The 23051-nt window shown below is 30.2% G+C and overlaps 1 protein-coding gene across 4 annotated transcripts in view; it reads left to right on the top strand.

Annotated features, from left to right (window-relative positions):
• The window catches only part of LOC107437953 (tectonin beta-propeller repeat-containing protein 2), a 34832-nt gene extending 12069 nt beyond the window's left edge, over positions 1-22763 (top strand). For 3 of the 4 annotated variants that reach the window (XM_016050100.4, XM_016050102.4, XM_016050101.4), the window contains exons 8-17: positions 2716-3559; positions 4571-4786; positions 6363-6501; positions 8863-9055; positions 9143-9232; positions 13145-13372; positions 15258-15436; positions 17645-17719; positions 19079-19346; positions 22096-22763. In XM_016050100.4, the coding sequence (XP_015905586.3) occupies positions 2716-3559; positions 4571-4786; positions 6363-6501; positions 8863-9055; positions 9143-9232; positions 13145-13372; positions 15258-15436; positions 17645-17719; positions 19079-19346; positions 22096-22262 (2399 nt within the window). In that variant the 3' untranslated portion in view covers positions 22263-22763. Of the gene's footprint in view, positions 1-2715; positions 3560-4570; positions 4787-6362; positions 6502-8862; positions 9056-9142; positions 9233-13144; positions 13373-15252; positions 15437-17644; positions 17720-19078; positions 19347-22095 lie in introns of those variants that run through there. The other variant, XM_043039559.3, reaches the window with a different exon arrangement.
• Positions 22764-23051: the final 288 nt, after the last annotated feature.

Below are 23051 nucleotides of genomic sequence, written 5' to 3'. Positions count from 1 at the left end.
TAAAGGCAGAGGGGGTGCGGTTGTTCTTGTTTCCCTGTGGCGCCATCTATAGCTCAGAATTCGACTTCTGCCACACCCATACATCACACCAGTTTATAGGGTGAACCTATTCACCGGCGAACAGGGCGAATCGGCCGAAGTCAACACCCATTCATTCATCCGCAGATCGTATTTTGATCTGAACCGGAGAACGATCAATCTCCAATTCAGTCCCCCCAGAGGTATTGATATGTTATGGGAACACGGAGGACTTTCTGACCAGACAGATTTAACGTACACCGGTCACCATTTACCACACAGGGAGTCTTCGGCGGGCTGGATTCGAACTACCTTTTTCACAAATGTGAGTCCAGCACCCTGACAACCAGGTTATCCTGGCCAGCTAAGTATTTAATTACATTATTACAGCACTCGATCACAGCAGCCCATTGAGGGCCAGAGGGTCATGGAGGTTAAAGTTGCTCTATTTCAGGATAGACATCATGACTGTTGCAATGAATGAGTATTGTGCACAAGCTGTCTTTATTTTCAAAACAAGCTGGTACCCATTAATCTAAAGCTGGGTGGGCTATCTAAATGTTTGTAAATTTTTCATTCAAGAAAAAAAATTCTCTTAATACATTTTAATAGTTAAAAAAGCAAGCAATGTATGTAAATTGTTATCTTGAGTGCCTACTATTTATCTGTGATCAAAAGGATTTAAATCAGAAGTTTTAGCATTACTGGCTGTGATATTAGAATACATTGTTTTATTATTAGTATGTGTTTTAATCCAGAAATGGCACTGCAATCCTGGTTCTTTTTAGTTTTATTGTCCTTCTTTCAAAGGATGCTGTTTTTTCCTGACAATTAGCTTGTCAGGAAAAAACAGCATCCTTTGAAAGAAGGACAATAAAACTAAAAAGAACCAGGATTGCAGTGCCATTTCTGGATTAAAACACAATCAATAAAAGTTATTAAAAACTGATTTTTTTGGTTTGCCAGTTGCTTTTAACTTTTTAGGGGATGGGGTTACAGTCATTTTGTTTTATTGCTAAAAAAGAAAGTTAAACTTACTTTGTGCCCAGCTAATAAAAAAGAACCAATTTTTTTATGTGGTTGTCCAGACGTTTTATGCTTAAAAACTATGTATGTATATTGATTTTTATGTTGCAGCTTTATTAAGCAAAATGTATAAAAGCATTTTTAAGCTTCGAAGTTAAATTCAAATTTATTCGAAATTTTTTTTTAAATCATATTTGTTACATCTTGCTTTTCATCTAAATTTAATTTACGTCTTTTTTTGTGAGTCATGAGTTTTGTGGGCTAGTTTTCTGTGTCAGTTTTCACTTTTACTTATTTAGTAACAATTGCTGACCAATAATTGATGATCTTGATTTAAAACAAATGTGAAGTTACTGAAATGTTAGTACAGTAAATATAAAAAAGTAACAAATTCATTAGTTTCAAAGCTCAGTTTATTTTCTTCATATCTCAACTAATTTATTCCTCAAAACAACATTCCAGTTTATTTTGAAATTATATAATTTTCTCAAAATCTTTTAAATTTTAGTTAACTTCTTCCATTTGTTCTCTGCATCTCCCGTTTTCTGTTATTTTTTTCTATTTTTATATATTAATATCTGAATTCAGACTTGTTTAGAACTTCATTTTTTTTAAAATTTACTTAATGCCTCTGTTTTTGATTCAGTTATGATCAGGGACCCTGTGCCAAAATATCTTCGTTGCTCCAGTTCAGCTTCCAGATAATAAGTTAAAGCTTCAGCTCAGCTCCTAGATAATAAGTTGAAGCTTCAGCTCTGGCTCTACTAAGGCTCTAGCAATTTGCTATATATTTATGGGCACTTTGGAGTATCAAATTTTAATTAAAAAATATTATTTTTAAAAAAGATTATTAGAAAAATAATGTAATAATCAGCTCTCACTGTAAATACAAATTTAATTCACAGTTGAGTTATTCCATTCATTTTTAGGAATAGAGTTGAATCTATTAAATACTCCTTCATATTTAATCTTAAATCCTTATAAATGTATTTTAATACTTAGAATAGTCTATTTACAGCAACTTGGATAACGGACAATGCTATTACAATACGACAAACTACTTAATATATGTAGGTTATACAATAAAATTGCCGAAGCTCTGGAGCATGAGGAGATTTAGAGTTACAGCTCTGGCTGCAGCTCCAGAGAAAACACAGCTTTGAATTTCCTGCTTATTATAGTTTAAATCACTATCAGTAATGTTTTTTTTTTAAATTATAATTTCCATTAAATAACTTTCTGAATTGATTTTTTCAAAATGTATATTTAAGCACTTTTCTGTATCAAACAACTGTTGTGTAATCCTTTTGTAAAGTAAAGTATTCCTGCAACAGCTCATTGTGAGCCAGGGGGTCATGGTGGTTAAGGCTCCACAATTTCGTGACCAACAGCATGGTAGTGGCAATGTGGTTAGGCCGTCTTTACTTCCCAGGCAAGCTTATAGCCATGGATCTGACGTCACTGGGGATTGAACCTTAGTTCTTCACAATGACAGTTCGGTGCCTTAACCACTGAGTTATTGTGAGTCATTTAATCCTTTTAATGTGAAGTTATTTTGCTTATTGAACTTTTATTATATAATAATAATATGTTTTACTTAAAAAACTTTTTTGTATAACTAAACTGGTTAGTTTTTTTTAACATGGCTGCTAATTTTACTTGCTCTTTCAGTTCGATTTCGGTCCAAAAGTCCTAAAAGCGAAAGAAAAGCTTTAGAATCTTTGGAAGCGAATAAAGACGCAACTAATGATAACACTGCCAAAACTATTGAATTAACTTCTCCTGTTGACGATCAATCTATCGATGCCACTGGCGATACAAATCAAATGCATACAAGTCATGTTGATACAACAGTTTTTCCAAATGAAAATATATCTGATACAAATACAACAAACAACATTTCCGATACGTCATCCGAAGATCCTAGTCATGATCAAATTAATAATAATTCATCACAACATAGTGAATCGAGTAAAGACAATAACAGTAATGATACATCTTCAGAAATCTCTGTAGACACTAATGCTTCGGAATCCAGTAAAACGGAATGTGATCCTGACGATATCTATTTCCCTTGTGTTTCCCCTTCAACAGTTGATAGCAAAACAGATCTACCCACCCTAGAGAACCAGACATCATCAACTAGTGAAGATACGTCTGTTACCTCTGTAGATATTCTAGAAAATGAGCCTCTAAAATATGGTGTCGAATGGGTCGAATACAAAACTCCGGACAGACTTTTGGATCTTTGTATTAGTGACTATCATATATATTGTGTTGATGTGCAAAATAGGATTTTTATTTCCCATTATCCCGTTTTGGGGATGCACTGGATCGAAATTTGCCAACCTGCTGAGAAAATAGCCGTATCGCCTTCTGACACGATCGTATGGATTTTGTATAAGGGAACTGTTTATGCGGCTGTTCAGAAATCCGCTACGAGGTGGCTTGAGGCTGAGTGGGTGCATATTGCGCGCGATGTTGTGTCCATAGCTGTTGAGGATAATCGTGGATGGTGAGTCTCCTTGATTTCCAATTTTTATTGATGAATTTGTTTTTTTTTTCTTTTAATTTTTTAATACTATTTTTTTGGTACTTAACCATTTCGTTATAATATTATTGAGACCAGTGATGGGAAATTAATTGTGGTAATAGGTACTGCTAGTAATGCTATGTCTGGGTAGGCAGTCATTAAATGTCTCAACTTTAGAATTCATTTTTGCTTGATTTTAAATTTTCTTAAAATTTGCTTAATTTTTTTTTGATTTGTTGGAAATATATGATTAATTTAAAATAACTTAAACTTTGTGTAATATTCTCATATATCATACTTGTGTAATATCAAGTTGGTTTTAACCTTAAAACTAGGATGAGGTTTATGAGTTAAACCCCTTGCCAGTGTCACCCGAATCCAGTTCTGGTAACTACTACGTGCAGTATTTGTAATGCCCGAACTGACTTCGGGCAAGAGAAAAAATTAAGGTTTCTATTTTCTGAAGCCTGAGCTGAGTTCGTTTCGACTTTAGTATACTTAATTCACTATTTACCTAATAGATGGCATTAGTGGTCCTAGTTTTTCACCAATTACGACTTCAGTCGAGGGAGAGAAAATGTGGGTTCAGGGAGGGAAAAGATTTGTAAAATTTATGTATTGAAAATCATATTGTTGTGTTTTTTATATTATATTATACTAGTTATATTATATTTAGCTTCAAAATTTTGTTTAATTTGCTCTAATTGAATAAGATGTGTGTGTAATCCATTACTTTTTTATGAGTATGTAAAAATTATAAATACAGTAGTTAATGCGATTAAAATTTTATTTTTGTAATAAAAAACCATTTCCTAACTTTTATATTAATTTAAAGAACAAAATTAAACAGGCAAAAAAATTTTCAATTTTTGGTTACTTTTTCTGAAATATATGTCACTGTTAATGGGTTAAACACACTTAAAGGTTAAATGTGAGAAAACATAATTTTTTTCTTATTATTCAACTATAAATTTTCCTTTTTTTACAACATAGGTATGTTACCTCTGCAGGTCTGTTAGTGAAATTGCAAAATTTGTCTGCTTCCAAACCTTTTGACTATCCTGAAACAATTACGTGTGATCTACATTTACAGAAAATTACTTCTAGAGAAGGACTTCTTTGGGCAATTACTACTGGGGGTACTTTGCATTGTTGGAACAGTAATGTAAAAGAGAAAAAGAAATCAAAGAACAAATGGGAAGAAATAAAGTAAGTGCCTCGTGTGGTATTTTAGAAGTCCATTAAAGTAATGCTCACACTGCTTTTGGAGGGCTAGGGCTCATGAGTTTTATTCTAGCAGCCGATAAAACAACCATTATGTATACCCAGCAAGGTGTATTTTAAATTTGTTGTAACTGAAAAATCCTCTCATTCTTTTTGGTCTGAAATTTGCAGAGAGAGGTATCAGCTTGGGCATTGTCTACATTGTCTGACCACAGTCAAAATTATATGGCATCTCTACCATAGTAAAAAAAAAATAGATCTCTAGCAAACAGGGCTAGGTGCTTCGCCATGGTTAGGCAGTGTGCAGTATTTTAGAAAGTTCTTTAATGTAATTAAAAGTATTTTTGTATTTAATTGAATAGTTTGATTTTAAAATGAACACTGAAATAACAGATATTATTTTTATTCAGGTGATTGAGTTTATACATTTAAATAATCTGCAGATCTACATTAGATTCATTTAGATATATTTATATGTTTGAATGTGTTTTTAAAATAAAAAAAAAATTATTTACATTTATTTGATCATGTGCTATAAACTTATTAACATTAGGCGGGCCACACACTGAGGAGGCAAGCGATAAGAAAGAGACGTATAGGTGGTGAATTCCTATACTTCTGCATTAGGATTCGCACAGGTAATATGCACATGCTAATGCAAAAGTATAGGAATCTGCTTCTTGTGCATCTCTTACTTACTGCTTGTCTCCTTAGTGTGTGGCCTGCCTAAGATCTAAGAATTTTTTTAAAAAATTTAGTTTATGTAATATGTCCTGCATTGTTTTTTTTTCTTCTGTAAAATAAATTTTTCCTTTTACCTATTGTAAAGGAAAGAGTGCAAAATATAATGATGCATACTTTGTTAAAATTAAAGTGACAGTTAAATAGTTTTTCCTAGGAAAGAAATTAAAACTTCTTAAACTGCTTTAGCAGATGAGCTAAATATTATTTCAAAGCGATATTGATCAGTTCGGATACCATGCTTGGTAAGTTTTATGGTACGTAAAACGACCCCCGTAGCACAAAATTCTGTAGAACTCATAGCCTCCATTTACTTAGTTTTGTGTTCTATAATAAGATATTCTGCTTCATATTTAATGTACGGTACAGAATCCGTTATCCGGAAATCAGAAAACCGAAAAACCAACAAACCAGAACGAAATTCGATACATTTTAAAAATGTATTTTTCCTCATAAGATTTTAGGATTTTTCTTTCTTTATTGAAAGACCTTACCATCATTTTGGAAATAATCATTAGTGTATTACTTCATCGTTTTTTCTTCTTTTTAAGATTATTTCTGAATTTTTTTTTTAGTAGGTTTTACAATAAAAAAACGGCTTTTTGTAGCGATTCAGAAAACCGGAAAAATCAGTTATCCGGAATAGCGATGGCCCCGATCGTTCCGGATAATCAGTTCCCTACTACATGTTTTTGCTAACTCATTATGTATGTTTGTAAATGTATTGCATGCTTAATTTAATATTAAAAAAATATATGATAAAGCTTATTATTTTGCTCAAAATGCAATTTTTTACTGAATAAATGTATAAATATTCTAGATTGGAAGAGAATGTAGAAATAAACAGTATTTGTCTTGGTGTTCAGCAAACTGGATGGGTAGTTGATAATAATGGTATCATCAAATTTTTCATTGGCGTGACACCCGAAACGCCTACAGGAATCGGGAAGCCATGGGAGGTATGAGATTTTAATGATAAGGAATCTGTAGTGCTTGAAATTAGAAATAATTTATTATATCTTTAATGCACTTTTATCATGCAAATGAACAACTAGTCATCTTTTAATTTTATTAGAGAGCAAAGTTACCTGTTAACCGACAGGGTTGCCACTCCACAGGGAGAATAAGAAAAACCTAGAAAATACAGGGAATTTGAAAATTTTGAGTTTTACCTTACAAACTGGAAAAATACAGGGAATTTTATTTCTTATTTTTCACTCCACAGGGAGAACAAGGAAATCTAGAAGATACAGGGAATTTAAAAATTACCTAATACTATTACATGGAAAATGCGGAGAATTTTGAATTTTCCCTTACAATCTTGGGAAAATACAGAGAATGTTATTTCTTATTTTTGTCTTTTCAAAAGTGATAACCACTCAAAGTACATTTTCTGGGATATTTAAGGATGATATTTCTGCTATACTAAACTATTTCATTTACGATAGCATTATTTGTGTTAAATAGGTTGAGCTGTTCCTTATTTCTTTAAGTTCTTCAAACAATTGAATCTAGTATAGTTAGCCTAATGTAGTTCAGACAAGAGCACAGTGATTGTGTGTTTCCTCTTAATATATTGTGTATTATACGTATAGGGAAAACGCAGGGAATTTTTTTCCCTCCTGATTTGAGTGGCAACCATGATTTGAGTGGCAACTAACTGCCAGATCTTAAATATTTGGCGGAACTTTATTCGAAATGTAAACAGTTTTGAAGTGTACTTGTTTCTCTCAAAACAGGTCTGTTTATGTAACAAAACTGGTTGCACCTCTTTCCTGAATTTAAATAACAGAAAAAGTTGAGGCAAATATTCACAGAGAAAGCGAAACAGTTAAGATATTCAGCCCATCACTAGTATTCTATTTAAAGTCAAAATTATTTTTCTTTTTCTTTGCCCACTATTAAACATAAATTTCTGTTTTTTTTTTTTGCATCCTTCCAGTTTAGTTTTATTTAATGATTTTATGTCTATTTTGTCTTCAAATACCAATTTTAAAATATTCACTAAATTAAGTTTACTTGTATCTTTTATGTTTCTATTTACAATTAAAATTTTTTATTTATTTATCTGATTTAATATGGTACTAAATGTCTGCAGTGGCATGAACTCACTGTTAAATCAAAGAAAAGGTTTTTGTTAAACTAATGAACCAAGCAGTCACTTTTGTTTCGGTTAATGATTTTTATTATAGGTCGAGCAAGAGTCGTAGTGGCTCAGGGGGTTGATTTGAATTCCGCGCCTGGCTTGCACCGACCACAGTGCTGCCGTAAAAATATTCTCAGTGGAGATGGATCATGGGTTAGAATCCCCTTGCCGTTAGACTAACCGTGGAAAGTTTTCATGGTTTTCCTCTCCATGCAACGCAAATGCGGGTTAGTTCCATCAAAAAAAGTACTCCAGGAAGAAAATCTTTTTTTGCAATACTTGATCCTTACTGTTAATTTTACTTTTTGCATATTTCGTCATATTTCCAGAACTTTTTTTAACGAATCGAAAATGTTTTGCTCACAATTTCGAAATTCGTGTATTCAAAGATAATTCCTGGCAAAAATAAATTTTAATAAATATTTATTATTTTATTTAATAATACTTGGAAAAATTTTGAATTGTAAAGGTATGCAGTTTTTTGCATCTTCAAAGTATGGAAATTTATATCTCAAAATGCAAAATTCGATTGTAATCAACTGAATAGCTCCTGAGAAATGGAATTTTAGTTTCGTCGTATCTCTGGAACTTTTTAAGCAAACTGAAAATTTTTTGCACACAATTATAAAATTTAAGTATCCAAAGAAAACTCCATGCAAAAAGTGAATTTTAGTAAATATTTATTTTTTATCATTTTATTAAATATTAGCCGAATTTTAAATTGTAAGGTATACAATACAATTTTTCTCATAATTTTAAATTATGTAATTTTACATAGGAAAATGCAAAATTTGAGCAAAATCTGTTGAATAGTTCCTGAGAAGTCAAATTTTAAAGAGGTCAAATATTTAACATTTTATTTTTAAGGAACTTTATAACCGATTTGCTCAAATTTTGGATTTTGCCATGAAGGATTACATACTTTAAAATGATGTAAAAAATTGCATATCTGACATTTCAAAATTTTTTGGACTGTTATTGAATAAAATGATAAATATTTAACGTCTGACCTAATTAATTATCATATTTGAAGTCACCCTTTTGAAACATTAAGATTGAGTCCTAACGTGAAGATCGGATCATTAGATCATAAGTTATTCTGGGTGGTTCCTTTTATCTTTGGTGCACTGTATAAAAATTTATTTTTGCTAATTTCTTTTTCATGTTATTTTAGGTTGAGTCCAGTAAATATTTACTTCAAAATACTTCCCAGTTCCAAAAAACTATGCAGAAAGCATTTAATAATGATACCGTCCTAAACATGATCAAAGGAATTCAGCATATCTCATTATCTACATCTTCTCAGGGTATCTGGTTCTGTAAATCTTATGACAATCTTGTGTATGGCACTCAAAAAGGGATTATTGGTATGGCACATTGCATGATTTTTTACTGTTTTTCCCTTTCTTATAAATGAAATCACTTCAAATATTTTTTTAAAAATCCCTTTGTAGGTCACATGTGGGATGTAGTTATTCCTCAGGGCACATCTATTACCACAAAGTGGTCTTTACTGTCGGCGTCTGGTTTAACATCGTCTGAAGGTAAAATCCAAAATTTATATATTTTGTTAATCTATATCACATATTACAATTTTATTACCTTTTTAAAAGAATATTTGTAAAAAGGTACAAATTTTTGTTAGATAATATTTAAGTAAGGTTAACGAGGTAAGTTAACGTTTCACTCAAATGTATGAAAACTCATTGCAATGCATGAAACATTGAAGTACATAAGAGCAATTTACACCTAAGCTGTTTGATTACTGAAAACGATGTCATCCTCGGCTTCTATAATTGTTTGTTATAGCATCTCCTATCTGAACAAGCTTAATTAACATACTTAAAAATTAATAATCTAATATTATTAATTAATATTTGTTAAACTTTACAGTTTATTTATTACAAGACTAAGCTTAGATTTTTCAGAGTTTTTTTCCCCTTTGAAAACTGGATATGCTTTTATTTAAACTGAAAAATTTGTGTTAAACTATTTTTTTTAATATCGTTCTTTGACATTAACAAAACATTAACTTATTTCTTTGACCTTGTTTAAATATTATCTAAAAATAATTTTAAGTTAACAATTTTTATGGATTTAAATGCCTTAGATATAATTCTTCAATGAGAATTATTAGTTATCCTTGAGTCTTCAAGTTTTCAAAAAGTATCTAAATATTCCTACTAAAAATATCAATATATAAATTATATCATATTTAAATTATATAACCTATAAATTGTGTTAAACTATTTTTTTTAATGTCATTCTTTAACATTGAAATTAACAAATCATTAACTTATCTCTTTGACCTTACTTAAATATATTATCTAAAAATAAGTTTTAGCCAATATTTTTTATGTATTTAAATGCCTTAGAATTCTTCAATAATAATTATTAATTATCATTAAGTCTTCAAGCTTTCAAAAAATATCTAAATATTCCAACTACAAAATTCATATATATTTATTAAGTAAAATATAAAACACAGGTTTTCAGAGCAATTGCTTAAGTCTTCATTGGAATTGTTGAAATATGTTACTAATATGAATAATGTTGGTAATTTAATTTTTGTTTAAGTATAGCTCTAATGATATATTTATTTCATGGTTTTTATGCCCTAGCTAACCCCACTCACAAAAACACTACAGTAATTGAAATTCAAAAACTATGGCATAAAGGTATTACTCTTAATTGGGTTAGAGCTCATGTGGGGACACTGGGTAATGAAGCGGCGGATCGGGCAGCCAAGGAAGCCATCAGTCTCGACCGAGTGGGTTTCACTGTCCAACTTACCCATGTACAGGTCAAATCGATAATCAATTAATATGTCATGACACGGTGGAAAAGCGAACGAACAAACGGCACTAAAGGACGGCAAACTTTTACATTTTTTAAAGATCCAAGAGCCACCAGACTGCAGGCAGATTTTTATCTAAATCGATTTCTTACAGACCATGGCATGTTCAGTAACCATCAATACCGCCTTTTCGGGAGATCCACAAACTGTAACTTCTGTGGTGAATTCCAGGATATAAGACATCTATTACTTGACTGTCCGGAATTCCAGATGCGTCGTGGCACTGACTTTCAAAATAATAATACTGAAACCCAACTCTTTTCTAATCTGCCTGCGGGAATACTATCAAATACATCATCAAAGTGACCCTAGAGAACATTTTAGACTGTACTTAAACTATAATACTTGAACTATTTCTTCTGATTCTTGAACTATTCCCTCCACCCTGCCAACATTTTAACTTTTTGCTTATTGATTTTAACTATCGACTTTTAAAACTTTCCACCTGCTTTTATCACCTTATCTGTTTACACAACGATGTTGGTTTTATATTTGTTGGATTTAATATGATTCGTCAATTTCAAGTTTTACTATTTCACCCAAGTTTTAATTTCCCATAGATTTTAAATTTGCTCATTTTAGTATTTGTAGTTAAATTACTTTTATGATTTTACTTGTTTTGGGGCTTTTCCCAGGTTTTAGAATTCACTTTTACACTATTGCTTAATATTAATCTTACTCGCCCGCCAAGTTCATGGGCTGTTTGCCATGTCTGATATGTATTTTATGTTTTGCACTGTTTTTTGGATTTTAATAAACATTTATCCGTATGCCCTAAATAAGGGCAGGTCGGGGTAAATTTTTCATATATTTCAACGAGACAGCTACTGGGATCAGGGTTGGCTTTTTGTGGGCAGAAACTGGTTATAACCGGTAAAAACTGGCAGAAACTAAAAAGACGTCTATATTAGTTCTAGTAATTGCTTAATGACATTTTGTTTAAGTTAACTGAAAAATATAACTCCATGTAACAGTAACAAAATTTTTAATTCATTGTTTGTAAATATATATTATTTTGTTTATATTAAATACTTGGAGTGCAGTATATAAAATATTTATATAAAGCAAATCGGACCCATTTCCTGAAACTTATTTTACCAGTCAAGTTTTGACAACTACCCCAGCTGCTACATTGTGGTCCAGTTTTAAAAAATATGCAATAGATGAAAGTTTTACAAATCTTGCTTGTTCCTTGATGGCGACGCCTGCTAGTTTCTGCTGGACTTGAGAGAATCTTGTCGAATTTCTCCTTAGTGCATAGTGAATTGAGAAATTGTTTAGGTTTAGAAACTGCATCAAAACTTGTCTTTTGTTATAGATTACTGCAGAGTGCAAACAATGTAATATTTGATTTTGAATGGTGATAATTTTGTTAACAAAGAAGCAGTAAAAAAAAACAAAAAAAAAAACAGCCAAATTATCATTGACACCAGTGGTGTATAATTAATTCATTTTAGTGTAATAAGGTAATAGGAACCAAATATACTAATATAGTACCCGATATGAGTACTGTGGTGATAGCTTTTTACGGCACATTGATATGGATAAGTACCAAAATCTTATGTTAAATTTGAAATGTAAAAAAAATTGTCTTGGAGAAGAAAATGTTATTACTATAGTATATGGATATTAATTATGAATAAGGCCCGGATTTTGATGACATTTGCATTTTTTTGCATTTTTGGCCATTTTTTGTCTTTTAGAGCATTATTTTAGATTTATAGGGCATTTTTCTTGAAATTTTGGGGCGTATTTTGCATTTTAATGCATTTTTTAAAGTTTTCTGTTAATTTTTGAAAATTTTTATTATTTTTTTTATCAATTTTCATTATTACACTGGCTTCCAAACAATAAAGAAAATCTATAGGATATTAACAGGTGAAGCAACATCTTTTCAAATTGAAGAAGAATTGTCAGTAAGTAAGACCGTCTTTTTCAAGTACGCACCTATAACCAAAGAATATATAACCTATAACATCAGTAGACGTTGAAAGAAGCTTTTGCAGGAATGAAAATTTACTTTCAGACAAGAGACGCTCGTTTACATTTCAAATTATCAAAAAACGTTTAATAATTCAATGTAATTCTCATATTTAGTAATATTATGAGATAGAAGTTGTTATATCCATTAAAGTTTCTATACAAAATAAAAATATTTTGGTGTCAATATATTTTCCTTTTTTTGTTATTTTAGGATATAAAACATATTTTTCAAACTTTAATGAGCGTAGAACAAGTATTGCATTGCTTTATATCTTTTAAATGACTCATAATAATTTTAAAGAGCAAAACATTTTTTTAATTCAATATTTTTACTTTATTTAAGGCATTTTTTGCGCAATTTTTGCATTTTTAAGGGCATTTTTTGCCCTTTTTAAGGGCATTTTGTGCACTTTTTAAGGGCATTAGTTGAGATTTTTTAGGTCATCAAAATCCGGGCTCTAATTATGAATATTAATATATGGATATTAACTGTCCAGATTTTATTTTGATTTTTTTTATCAAAGAAATAAATTTTTTTAAATTAACAATTACATTTTTGTAATGTCATAATATTTTTTCAGCAAGCTTGCTTTAAAAATTATTTTATTCATTTTAGATTCTGTTTGGTGTGTTAATGCAACCGGAGAGATTTATTGTTTATCACTTTCTACAAATACCCTACTGGCTGTAGAATCTCCAAATGTGTCTGGTATTAAATGCTTGATTCCTAGCTTGCAATCTTTGTGGCTGTTGGCGGAAGATGGCTCTTTATACATAAGGAGAGGCATCACGCCTGGCTGCTTACAAGGAGTTTGGTGGCAAAATCTTGATTTGCATCAATTAGGTATGAGTTTTCTATAACCAATTGTTTGCATTTTATTTTATTTTATAACTGGTCTTGAATAGCAGACCCATTTTTGGTTATGCAGCTATCAATGATTTTATAACTTTGAACTCAACCCAGAAGAAAAGGGTACTCTTAGATTGAGTATGAAATAAACTGCCTTCATGGAGGACTTGCTGATGGAAATTAACACACATTTGTGTTTAATTTAATTTTATATTCTGTAACCGGCATTGAACTGCCGACCCGATTTCGGGTTTACGACTACCAATGTACAACTCCGTAGCTTTGTAATTTTGAACCCAATCCAGAACACAAGAGATCTCCTGGATCAAGTACTGGAAGAAACCCATAGGGACTTTCACCCATGATCCGTCTACCACTGAGGATATTTTATGCCAGCACTGTAGTTCGTGCAAGCTAGGTGCGGAATTCATATAGACCAGCCATTGCTGGGATTTGAACCCAGTTCGCCTTATTGGAAGGTGTACACTTTATCCCCTAAACCACAGCTAAATCCAGCTGAGTTTCATGGAAAGGAAAATCTCCCATGAATATCTCAATTTCAAAGGTAATCTACTCCATGATCAATCTACCACTGAGTAGATTTTCTGTCTGCACTGTGGTCTGTGCAAGCTGGAAGCAGAATTAGAATCAACGTGGTATCAGTGGGATTCATTGCTGGGTCGCCTCATTGGGAAGCAAACACTCTGTCCCCTGAGCCCTCACAACTGAAGTTGTTTACATAACCAAATTCAGTGTTGCAATCTCTTTTAGAAAATGATCTAAAAGTTTTCCAACTTTCTCGAAAGTTTCATCTTTCTTTCTTTAAGGAAAATACCAACATTTTTATGCATTGCCTTTTCTTCCCAGGCGGATGCTACAGAAATGTCTCCGGCCATGACGCTCTTGCACTAGATTATGTAATGTTCGCAGTGCTGTATCTGTTATATATTTAAACAGCTTAAGTAATTAAGCTAATCAAGTTTCGTAGAAACTGTTTTAACTATTACATTCTTCATTAAACTAAAATAGATATACACTATGATTTAAAACCATGTACTATTATTGTTAGATAACTAATTCATTGTATTTGCAAAGTAAATTATAACTGATTCATTGATTACATAAAAATAAAATGGATACTTTTGTGATTTGCAATAGTATTCCTTTAAATTTAAAATTGCTTGCTAGAGAAATTATGGAGTGTTAGGTTATTCCAAATAGAAATCAGAAAATAAAATAAATATTTGCTGTGTTTTTATTGAGTTTGCATTATTGATTAGTTCAATATGCTGCATTAAATTAAATAATGATAAAAGCAAGATTTTATTCAGATAACTATAATTGTGCCAGGTTGGAGTAACGTTATTGCCCCAAATAAATTCACATAGCTGCCAACACTACTAGATTTTCCAGTAGACTACTGGATTTTGCTAATTCTAATGGTTTAATAAAAATTCTCATAGTTTTTGTATATTTTAGAAAGTTCCCTAAAATTGAGTAAGTTTCCTGAAAACTCCCTATAATAGAATTTTTGCACAAATTATTGCTAATATTTAAATAAGTATTACTACTATAAAATGAAGCGAGCCTCATTTATATAAATCAGTTTAAATTTTTTTTTATCTAAAATATTCAGTTTATTTTTATACAGAACTCCTTTTTCAATAAATTAAAAATCTTAATTATTTTTATGAATTAAATACCCATTACTATTCAAAATTATGAGTAAACAAAAGACACAACTTTTGCAATGTTACTCTAAAATTGCATAGTCGCTGCTTCAAAGCCAATGAACATTGATACTCTCAGATTACTCCTAAACACCTGATTGTATTTATGAGTCAACTTTTACTTATGTGCCATCTTTTTTTAAGTTTAGGTTCAGAAAAAATCACCCATGTTAGTTGTTCACCAGAAGCTACATGGGCTTGTTCAGCTGATGGACATATTTTCATTCGATTTGGAACACTTTGCCCTTCCTCTGATAGGAAGTTGCTTCAAGCATGGATTCCGTTAAGTGCCGATGTTGAAGTTAATGTGTCACCAATAGTTGATACGGTTAGTATAGATTTTCTTTCTATTTATTAGATTTAATTTTGAAGTTTTATTTTGTTTGAACAGAACTTCTTTGTTTATATTGTTAATGTTTTTTGTTTTAAACCTTTTCCATTGATAAATATTTAATAATTTTTTTGTAAATATTACATTAGATGTATTTCATTAACCTAATTTTATTATGCATAGAAGAAAATGGGATAAAAAATTTTAATATTTTATTCAGAATAAAAATATTAAATGTGACTGATATTACAGAAAAAAAGACATGGTTAAAACCTATTTTTATTTTAAAATTCTCCTTCTTCAGTAAGCAATAATGAAGTTATTTTTTTAATTTAATTAAATTTTATTAAGTTTTATCATTTAAATAGAGAAAAAGGTCTTGTGATAGACAGTACAATATTTATATGACTCATGTTATAAATACAAACTATTTTAAAAGTTTAATAAACTTTTTTATTGTTATTACAAAATACTTAACTAGAAAATTTGATTTTGTATCTAGAAATAGTTAATAAAAAAGTAAGAAATTTGTTAATGGAGGCATGCTATTAAGTCAAATCAAGCTGTGCTGTCCGTGGGAATTTATAATGGATAAGTGGGATTCAGATCAATGTTTTGAATCATGTGTTCAAATCACAATTAAAATTGTTCTTAACGCATGAGCAGATTGTAGCGCCAATTCTTTTATTGTTGTTCAATTTTTCCAAAATATGGTTGCCAATAAAATTTGAATTAAATAAAAGAAGTAAAATTTATAAAATTGAAGATATATAGTTTTAATTAGTTTATAAGGGCAAAAATAGTTTAAAATGTTGTGTTTAACTTTTTATTATGTTGTTCTTTGTATCATGGAATTGAAAACGTACGGTATCTTGAACTTGGGGGCCAGCCATTAATAACTAAACCTTCAGACTTGTAGTGTTGTTTCAGATTTTTGATATTTTTATAAAAAAGACAGCATTTTTGGTGTATAAATTTTTTTGATAATTGTCCGAATGATAATTGGAAAGGGGTGTTAAAAGAGGAACTTACTAAAAATTTTAAGTTGTAACCTTTTTTTTAAGTTGTAACCTTTTTTCCAAATTGCAGTGAAAACATTGTTTTCCATTTCTTTTCCATTTCATTTCATTTATTGGAAAATTGAAAGCATTTTTCAGTGTTTATTTACTTTAAATAATGGTTTAATTTTGTGGTTTTTTATTTTTATTTTGATGATCTTTGTTTCCAGTTTGCACTGCATTTACAAAACATTTTTTTTTTTTTGTAAAAATTCATTTTTTGGCATGTAGGTTATATATGATTTAGTTTTGAAGAAATATTTTGTTGCATGAAAATAACTATAATTATCAGGTTTCTTTTAAACTAATTTCGATTTTTCTTTATATTGAGGAATCATTACTATTGTCAAGAAAATTCAAATTTTGAGATTTCTCACTGTATGTACACGTGGGCGAAACCACACCATTTTTTAAAATCATTTTTAATCATTTTATTCCTATTTCAATGTTTTATTTGAAATGTTGCCAAACTTTTTAATTTATTTATTTTTTTCATTTTTTGTAAGGTTGCGGAAAATTAAAAATAAATGTAGTCGCTAAACGAAATTTTCACAGCTGTGGATCGCACTATTTTTTTAGGTCTTAGTTTTTCTTTCTTAAAGATAGTCAAGTATGTTATTATTGTACCAAAAAATGTCCTGATTTTTTTCTAAAATGTAGGTCTGATTTTTATTTTGTACCACTATGAAGTCTGTTATATTTTTTCATTATTATTATTTTATTCTCCCTAATTATGATTATTAATTATGATTGGTATAAAATTTGTAACAAATTGTCAATGTGCACACATAGTAAGATATATTAAAAACGTATGTAAGTAATTTAAAAGTTTTTTTTTGTTTAAAATATTTTCCCATACATTCTTATTTATTTTTAGAGGTTATTTTCAGACTTTTTGTTCTTTTCCCACTCGTATGCCTGTAATCAAGCTTATATTTTATAGTAATTATTTAATTTTTATACTTAAGAGAGTAAAAAAAAAATTTCTTATATTTAATAAATATAAATACTATATTTTTCATCATATTCTAGGAGTTTGCATAATTTTTACTATGAGATTCAAGACTGTAATGATTAACAATTTACAAATTTCTTTGCTTGTTATTCTTTTATTTACAAAGCTTAACTTTTTATTTTTCCATTCAAGCTTTCTGCCATAGGGAAGAAGCTTCCATTACCTTTAGTGAATCAAAACAACAACACTGAAGTTTCTTTCACCAAGGTATTTCATATTTTATTTTTATTTTATTTATATAGTATTTTATTTTTATCAAAACTGCAGCAGTATTTATTTTTTCAAAGCTGCATATTTTGCTGTGAATTAAGTTTTTATACATTTCATTATATGTTGAGAAACATTAAGGTCATTTATGTCTGTAGTGTTATTTTAAAAGGAGCATACAAAAGTATAAATATATGTATATAAACCTATAGTTCTGTAAGTAAACTTACACATTCTGATAAAAAAATAAACTAAAAATGCCATTTTGAAATAAAATCTGCAATTTATGAAGCAAAACAAATTTTACATTTAAAGTTCCTTCTCCCCTATTATGTAAGATCCAAGTATGCTTGTATAAATGCAACAAAAAATTTGTTTCCCACTGTAATTTAACTTAAGTCCTGTTTAATAGGCAATAGGAGGAAGAAAGTGAAGCTGTTTTGTTTTTTCAACTTTTGTTGTTATTTGAAGCCGGAAATGAGGTTAAACTATTTCTGTTTCGTAACAAACCCTGCTTGGGGAGGAACAAGCGCGTTTCAAGACTAGTATTTGTTTAGATTTTAAATAAAGTTGAAGCAACTATAGTTCGTTCACCAGGAGTTGGCTCTTGGCTCCGCCTTCATCACGTGGTATCTAATTATACTATTTCACTATTTTTGGAGATGGATGTGAACAATCCTGAACAAGGTTGCTATTTGGTAACCATATGAGAAAAATATTTATTTCGCATTATGTGCGTTTTTTTTAATATTAAATATTTCATAAATTTTATGCTACGTATTTCTCTCTTTTGAGTGAATAGTTTATCCTTTTTGAGACATTTTGCTGGGAAAACAGCAGTTTTTAAATTTATTTAATTAGCAAGAGCAACGAAAGGTACAATAGCAGATGATAAAGCGACGTAAGTGACTGAAAAAGAATTCACTGTTTGCGTTTGGCGAGCATTAAGGGTTGTCTCAATTTCAAGCACGGAGACGTTTCTCCTCTTACTCCCTCGTTGAAATGACCTCTTTGTCCGAGGAGGTGGAGCCAAGTGCCAACCCCTGGTGAACGAACTATATTTATATTTTGGCCTTAAGTTGACTTCATATGAATGATTGTCTACATTACAAAAGGAAAAAAAGGACTAGTTGTCTACTTCTTTGAGAAGTTCAGTTTTCAAAAAAGAACTTGTTTCATCATTTAGAATAATTCATGTAAATTCTTCTTTTTAAATTTTAGTTAACTGAAATTTTAATACCCATTAACATCATCTGTTGATTGCTTAATAAATCCCTTTACTTTATGAACATAATTCTTCATAATTGCTTTCTTGAAATCTTGAAAAAATAGTGTAATACTTTTCCTAATTTATTTTAGGTTTATGTTGGTCCTCTTGGCCATCCAGTATGGGCTGTAGATAATAAACGTAGTGTTTATGTTCGTGAAGGTGTAACTAATAATTTACCTATTGGAAAAAAGTGGACATGTGTTCCAGAGTTGAAGGCTAAAGATTTGTGCATTAGTAAAAGTGCAGTGTGGCTTCTTAAAAACTCAGGGAAAATTTACCGAAGATTTGGAGTATCTGAAAAAAGTCCGTGCGGAGATTACTGGAAACAAATTCCTGGGAATATGAATTCCTTATCTGGTATGTATTGTGACGCTTATCGTCACTTAATTGAGAATCACAATAAAACGTTTAAAATAGATTTATCGTAAATTGCAAAATAATTGATTAGATTTAAAATACTGTGGAAACTTCCATTAGTACGTAGAACCTTAACTCTCTTCTCTAACTAATAAACACTCTTGATTAAAGTTAAGAAATATGTGTCGAAAAGGGTTAATCACAACTCTATAGTCCAAGTTTTGATCTCTTATGTGACCTTCCCAGAATTTAGCAATAGTTTTATAGAACAAAAAATATAGTACAAAAGATCAAAAAAAGAAAACAAACGAGAGAGAGAGTAGAACCGAGTCATTAGAGGCTCACCAACTTTTATAATGAACATCAGTATGGGTAAGTTCTCTCCGTGCCAATTAGTTTGTTATTAATCAAAGTATTTTAAATTAATTAAATTTGTTATTGATTAAAGTATTATTAATTTGAATATTTTAAATAGTTAAAGTATGTAAATTAATTCAACAAAATGTGCATAAAATAAACGATCACTGGTTAAAATGATAAGTAGTAGTTTGTGTCTTTAAACCATCGTAACAGTATAATCTATGGTATTTGTATAAAAGTATTGGGAGTACAAATTAGTTCAGTCCATTTTCAAAAGATGGCTCTAGCTGTTATGAATGTTTCATAGTGATAGCTGGTTTTGGTGGTTTCAGAGAGGTTAGACATCTGTCAATAATATTCAGTTTATATCACTTTGAGTTTCATACAAAAACCCTGTTTTTTACTTTGTTGAATACGACAAATTTTGTGCTAACTAAGCAGCATTTGCGGTGGTTTGATGTTTCTGCTTTAAAGTGCAGCTGAAGCGCATCGAATGCTTGTAGAAGTTTATGGTGACAATGCTCCAACTGATAAATCACGTAGGAAATGGTTTCAACGTTTCAAGAATGGTGAATGATGTTGTATACTATGAGCTGCTACAACCTGGCGATTCCATTACGGGCGATCGTTTTAGGCTACAATTGATTTGTTTGAATAGCTCATTACGAGAAAAACGGCCAGAATACGAGCAAAGACATGACGAAGTTATTCTTCTGTATGGTAACGGTCGGCCTCATGTCGCAAAAAAGTACTTGGAAATGCTCAAAGGGGATCTTTTACCGCACCAGCCGTATTCGCCGGACATTGCTTACTGGTTGTTCCGACAGATGCAGCACGATTTGGTAGGTCACCGGTTCACTTCTTTTGCAGAAATCAAAAATTGGTTCCAAACTTGGATCGCCTCAAAAGACGAGACATTTTTTCAAGATGGAATTCGAAAATTGCCTGAGAGGTGAGAAAAAGTAGTAGCCAGCAATGGACAATACTTTGATTAATCTATTCATTCATTTTGTTCTGAAATAAGTTCATTTTTGACCACAAAAAAGCGGACCGAACTAATTTGTACACCCAATATATTATAGAATGATGGATCAAAGTTTTATTTTATAACCGTTGTTAAACAGCTGACCCAATTTTTGAGTTTACGACTATTAATGTACAACTACGTGGTCTTGTAATTTTGAACCTAATCCAGAAGACAAAGGAAACTCATGGATCAAGTATTGAGACAAACTTGCCGTCATGGAGGACTTTTTTGATGGAACTAACCCGCATTTGCGTTACATGGAGAGGAAGTTCACGAGAACCTCCTACAGGCCTTACAGCTAGGGGACTCTAACCCGTTAGCTAGGGGACTCTAACCCGTCTACCACTGAGGATGTTTCTCGTCAGCACTGCGGTTGGTGCAAGCCGGATGCCAAATTTGTATCGACCAGCCGTCGTTGAGATTCAAACCCGTTTCTTCTCATTGGAAGGCAAATGCTCTATTCCCTGAGCTATCGCGGCTCCATGGGTCAAAATTGAATAAATCATTTTCTTTCTTTTATTTTTCTTTAAACTTTTTCCTTCCTTATCTCTTAACGTATTTTTATACATTGCTGCAAAGCAAGATTAAAGCTAAAAAACATAGTGTTGTTGTATAATTTTGATCATTGTTACTTTTCTTTGAAATTGAAGATATCCTGAATTACGGCCTACATGAAAAAAATTTATTTATTGAAAAAAAGTTAATGCAAGCTAAGTTGTGGTAGAATTGGAGTGTTATGTTATTGACATATTAGGTTAGATACTCAAAACATATGACTGTTTAATTATTTGTTATAACAGAACAAATCAAAGCAGATTGTTTTATTTAGAAATTTTCTTAATATGCAAGATTTAAAAAAAAATTTAATGATCTATTTTAGAATAATTTTATCAATCTTTTTTGTTTCTGATCTCGGGCCAGTATCACCTATAATGGCTTTATTTAGAATTTCTATATTAAAAGAAAAGTTCTTTATTATGTAAGATTTTTTTTTCATTAAAATTAATGATAAATTAATGATTGATGAGGTTTTTTTATTAAATTCTTTTGATGAATAATTTAATGAAACCTATAAATAATATCTATGATCTACTTATGAGTAATGTAATTAAGAAACCAATTAGTAAAATACTTTAAACTAAATTTTAGTCTTATTGATTAGCTAGTTTTATAATTCAATAAACTCTCAAATAAAATAATCAAGTTTTTATAAATATATATTAAAAATTTAAAATATTTATTTGGAACTTTTTTCATTTATACACAAATTTTAACCACGTATTTTCATTGTGATTAAATGTGCTAATTTAAAACTTTGTTATCATATATATATATTTCTAAATATTAATTTTTTCTTTATAGTGACTCAAGATGATGATTTGTGGGGAATAAAAAATGAGTGTGTGTTTCGACATTCCTCTTTCTTCCTGAATTGTGTGCCAAATGATAGTTTAAAGAAGACACCAAATCGAAGTATTTCTGAAGATGATTGGGAGGATATTATGGCAGAAAGTGATGAGGAATCATAAATCTGTTCTATCGGCCATGTTTTAATGAATTGTTTAGTATGAATCATTATTGTGAATCATTTCAGATTTTAAATGATGAAATTTCTATTTTGTGATATTGTTACTAGATTGTTTATGAGCTCTTATATATATATATATTTTTATGTTTGCTTTTTAAAAAAAAAAATTTTTTTTCTTAATTTTTTTTTTACCAATTTTATTCAGTGTTAAATTTTATTATTTAACCCTTTACTGATTTTGAGTCCCAACTTTATTAAATCTTCAAGTTGATGGTGCTTTTTTGCCTTAAAAAACTGATTGTTCCTATATAATCTGAGTTAGACGTGAGGAAGTTTCAGTGCAAAATTTTCTAAGAGATTAGGGGGTTAATATGGTTTTGATTTACGCTAATGTGTGTAGGATTTTAGATAGTTTTACTGTCATAAATATAGTATATTGTTTTTCAAAAGTTTATAAATTCTTAATAATAAATCACGAAATCAGCTCACAAAAAAAAGAAAATATATACTTTTTAAATCATTTTTGTTTAATAAACTTTTAAATTTTTTAAAAAAATTTTAGACTTTTTTAACCTTATACTTAAGATATATATCACGTGTATCTTTGAATATTCAAGTGCTATTTTTCAAATTATTTATAATTTTATGTAAATTATTATGACTATCATTTTAATGTAATGATCAAATTTTGATTTTTAAATTTATTGTCATTTTAGTATAATGATACCAAATGCTAGTCTAAACACAAATACTATAGGAAGGGCATTTCTTTAAAGTTATAATTAAATGG

This window comes from Parasteatoda tepidariorum, chromosome 5 (genome assembly GCF_982258835.1).
Source record: "Parasteatoda tepidariorum strain Cologne lab strain chromosome 5, Ptep-v5.0, whole genome shotgun sequence".
NCBI classification, from domain to species: Eukaryota; Metazoa; Arthropoda; class Arachnida; order Araneae; family Theridiidae; genus Parasteatoda; species Parasteatoda tepidariorum.
Note: the sequence above shows the minus strand (reverse complement) of the source record. Positions and strands in the feature narration are given on the sequence as shown.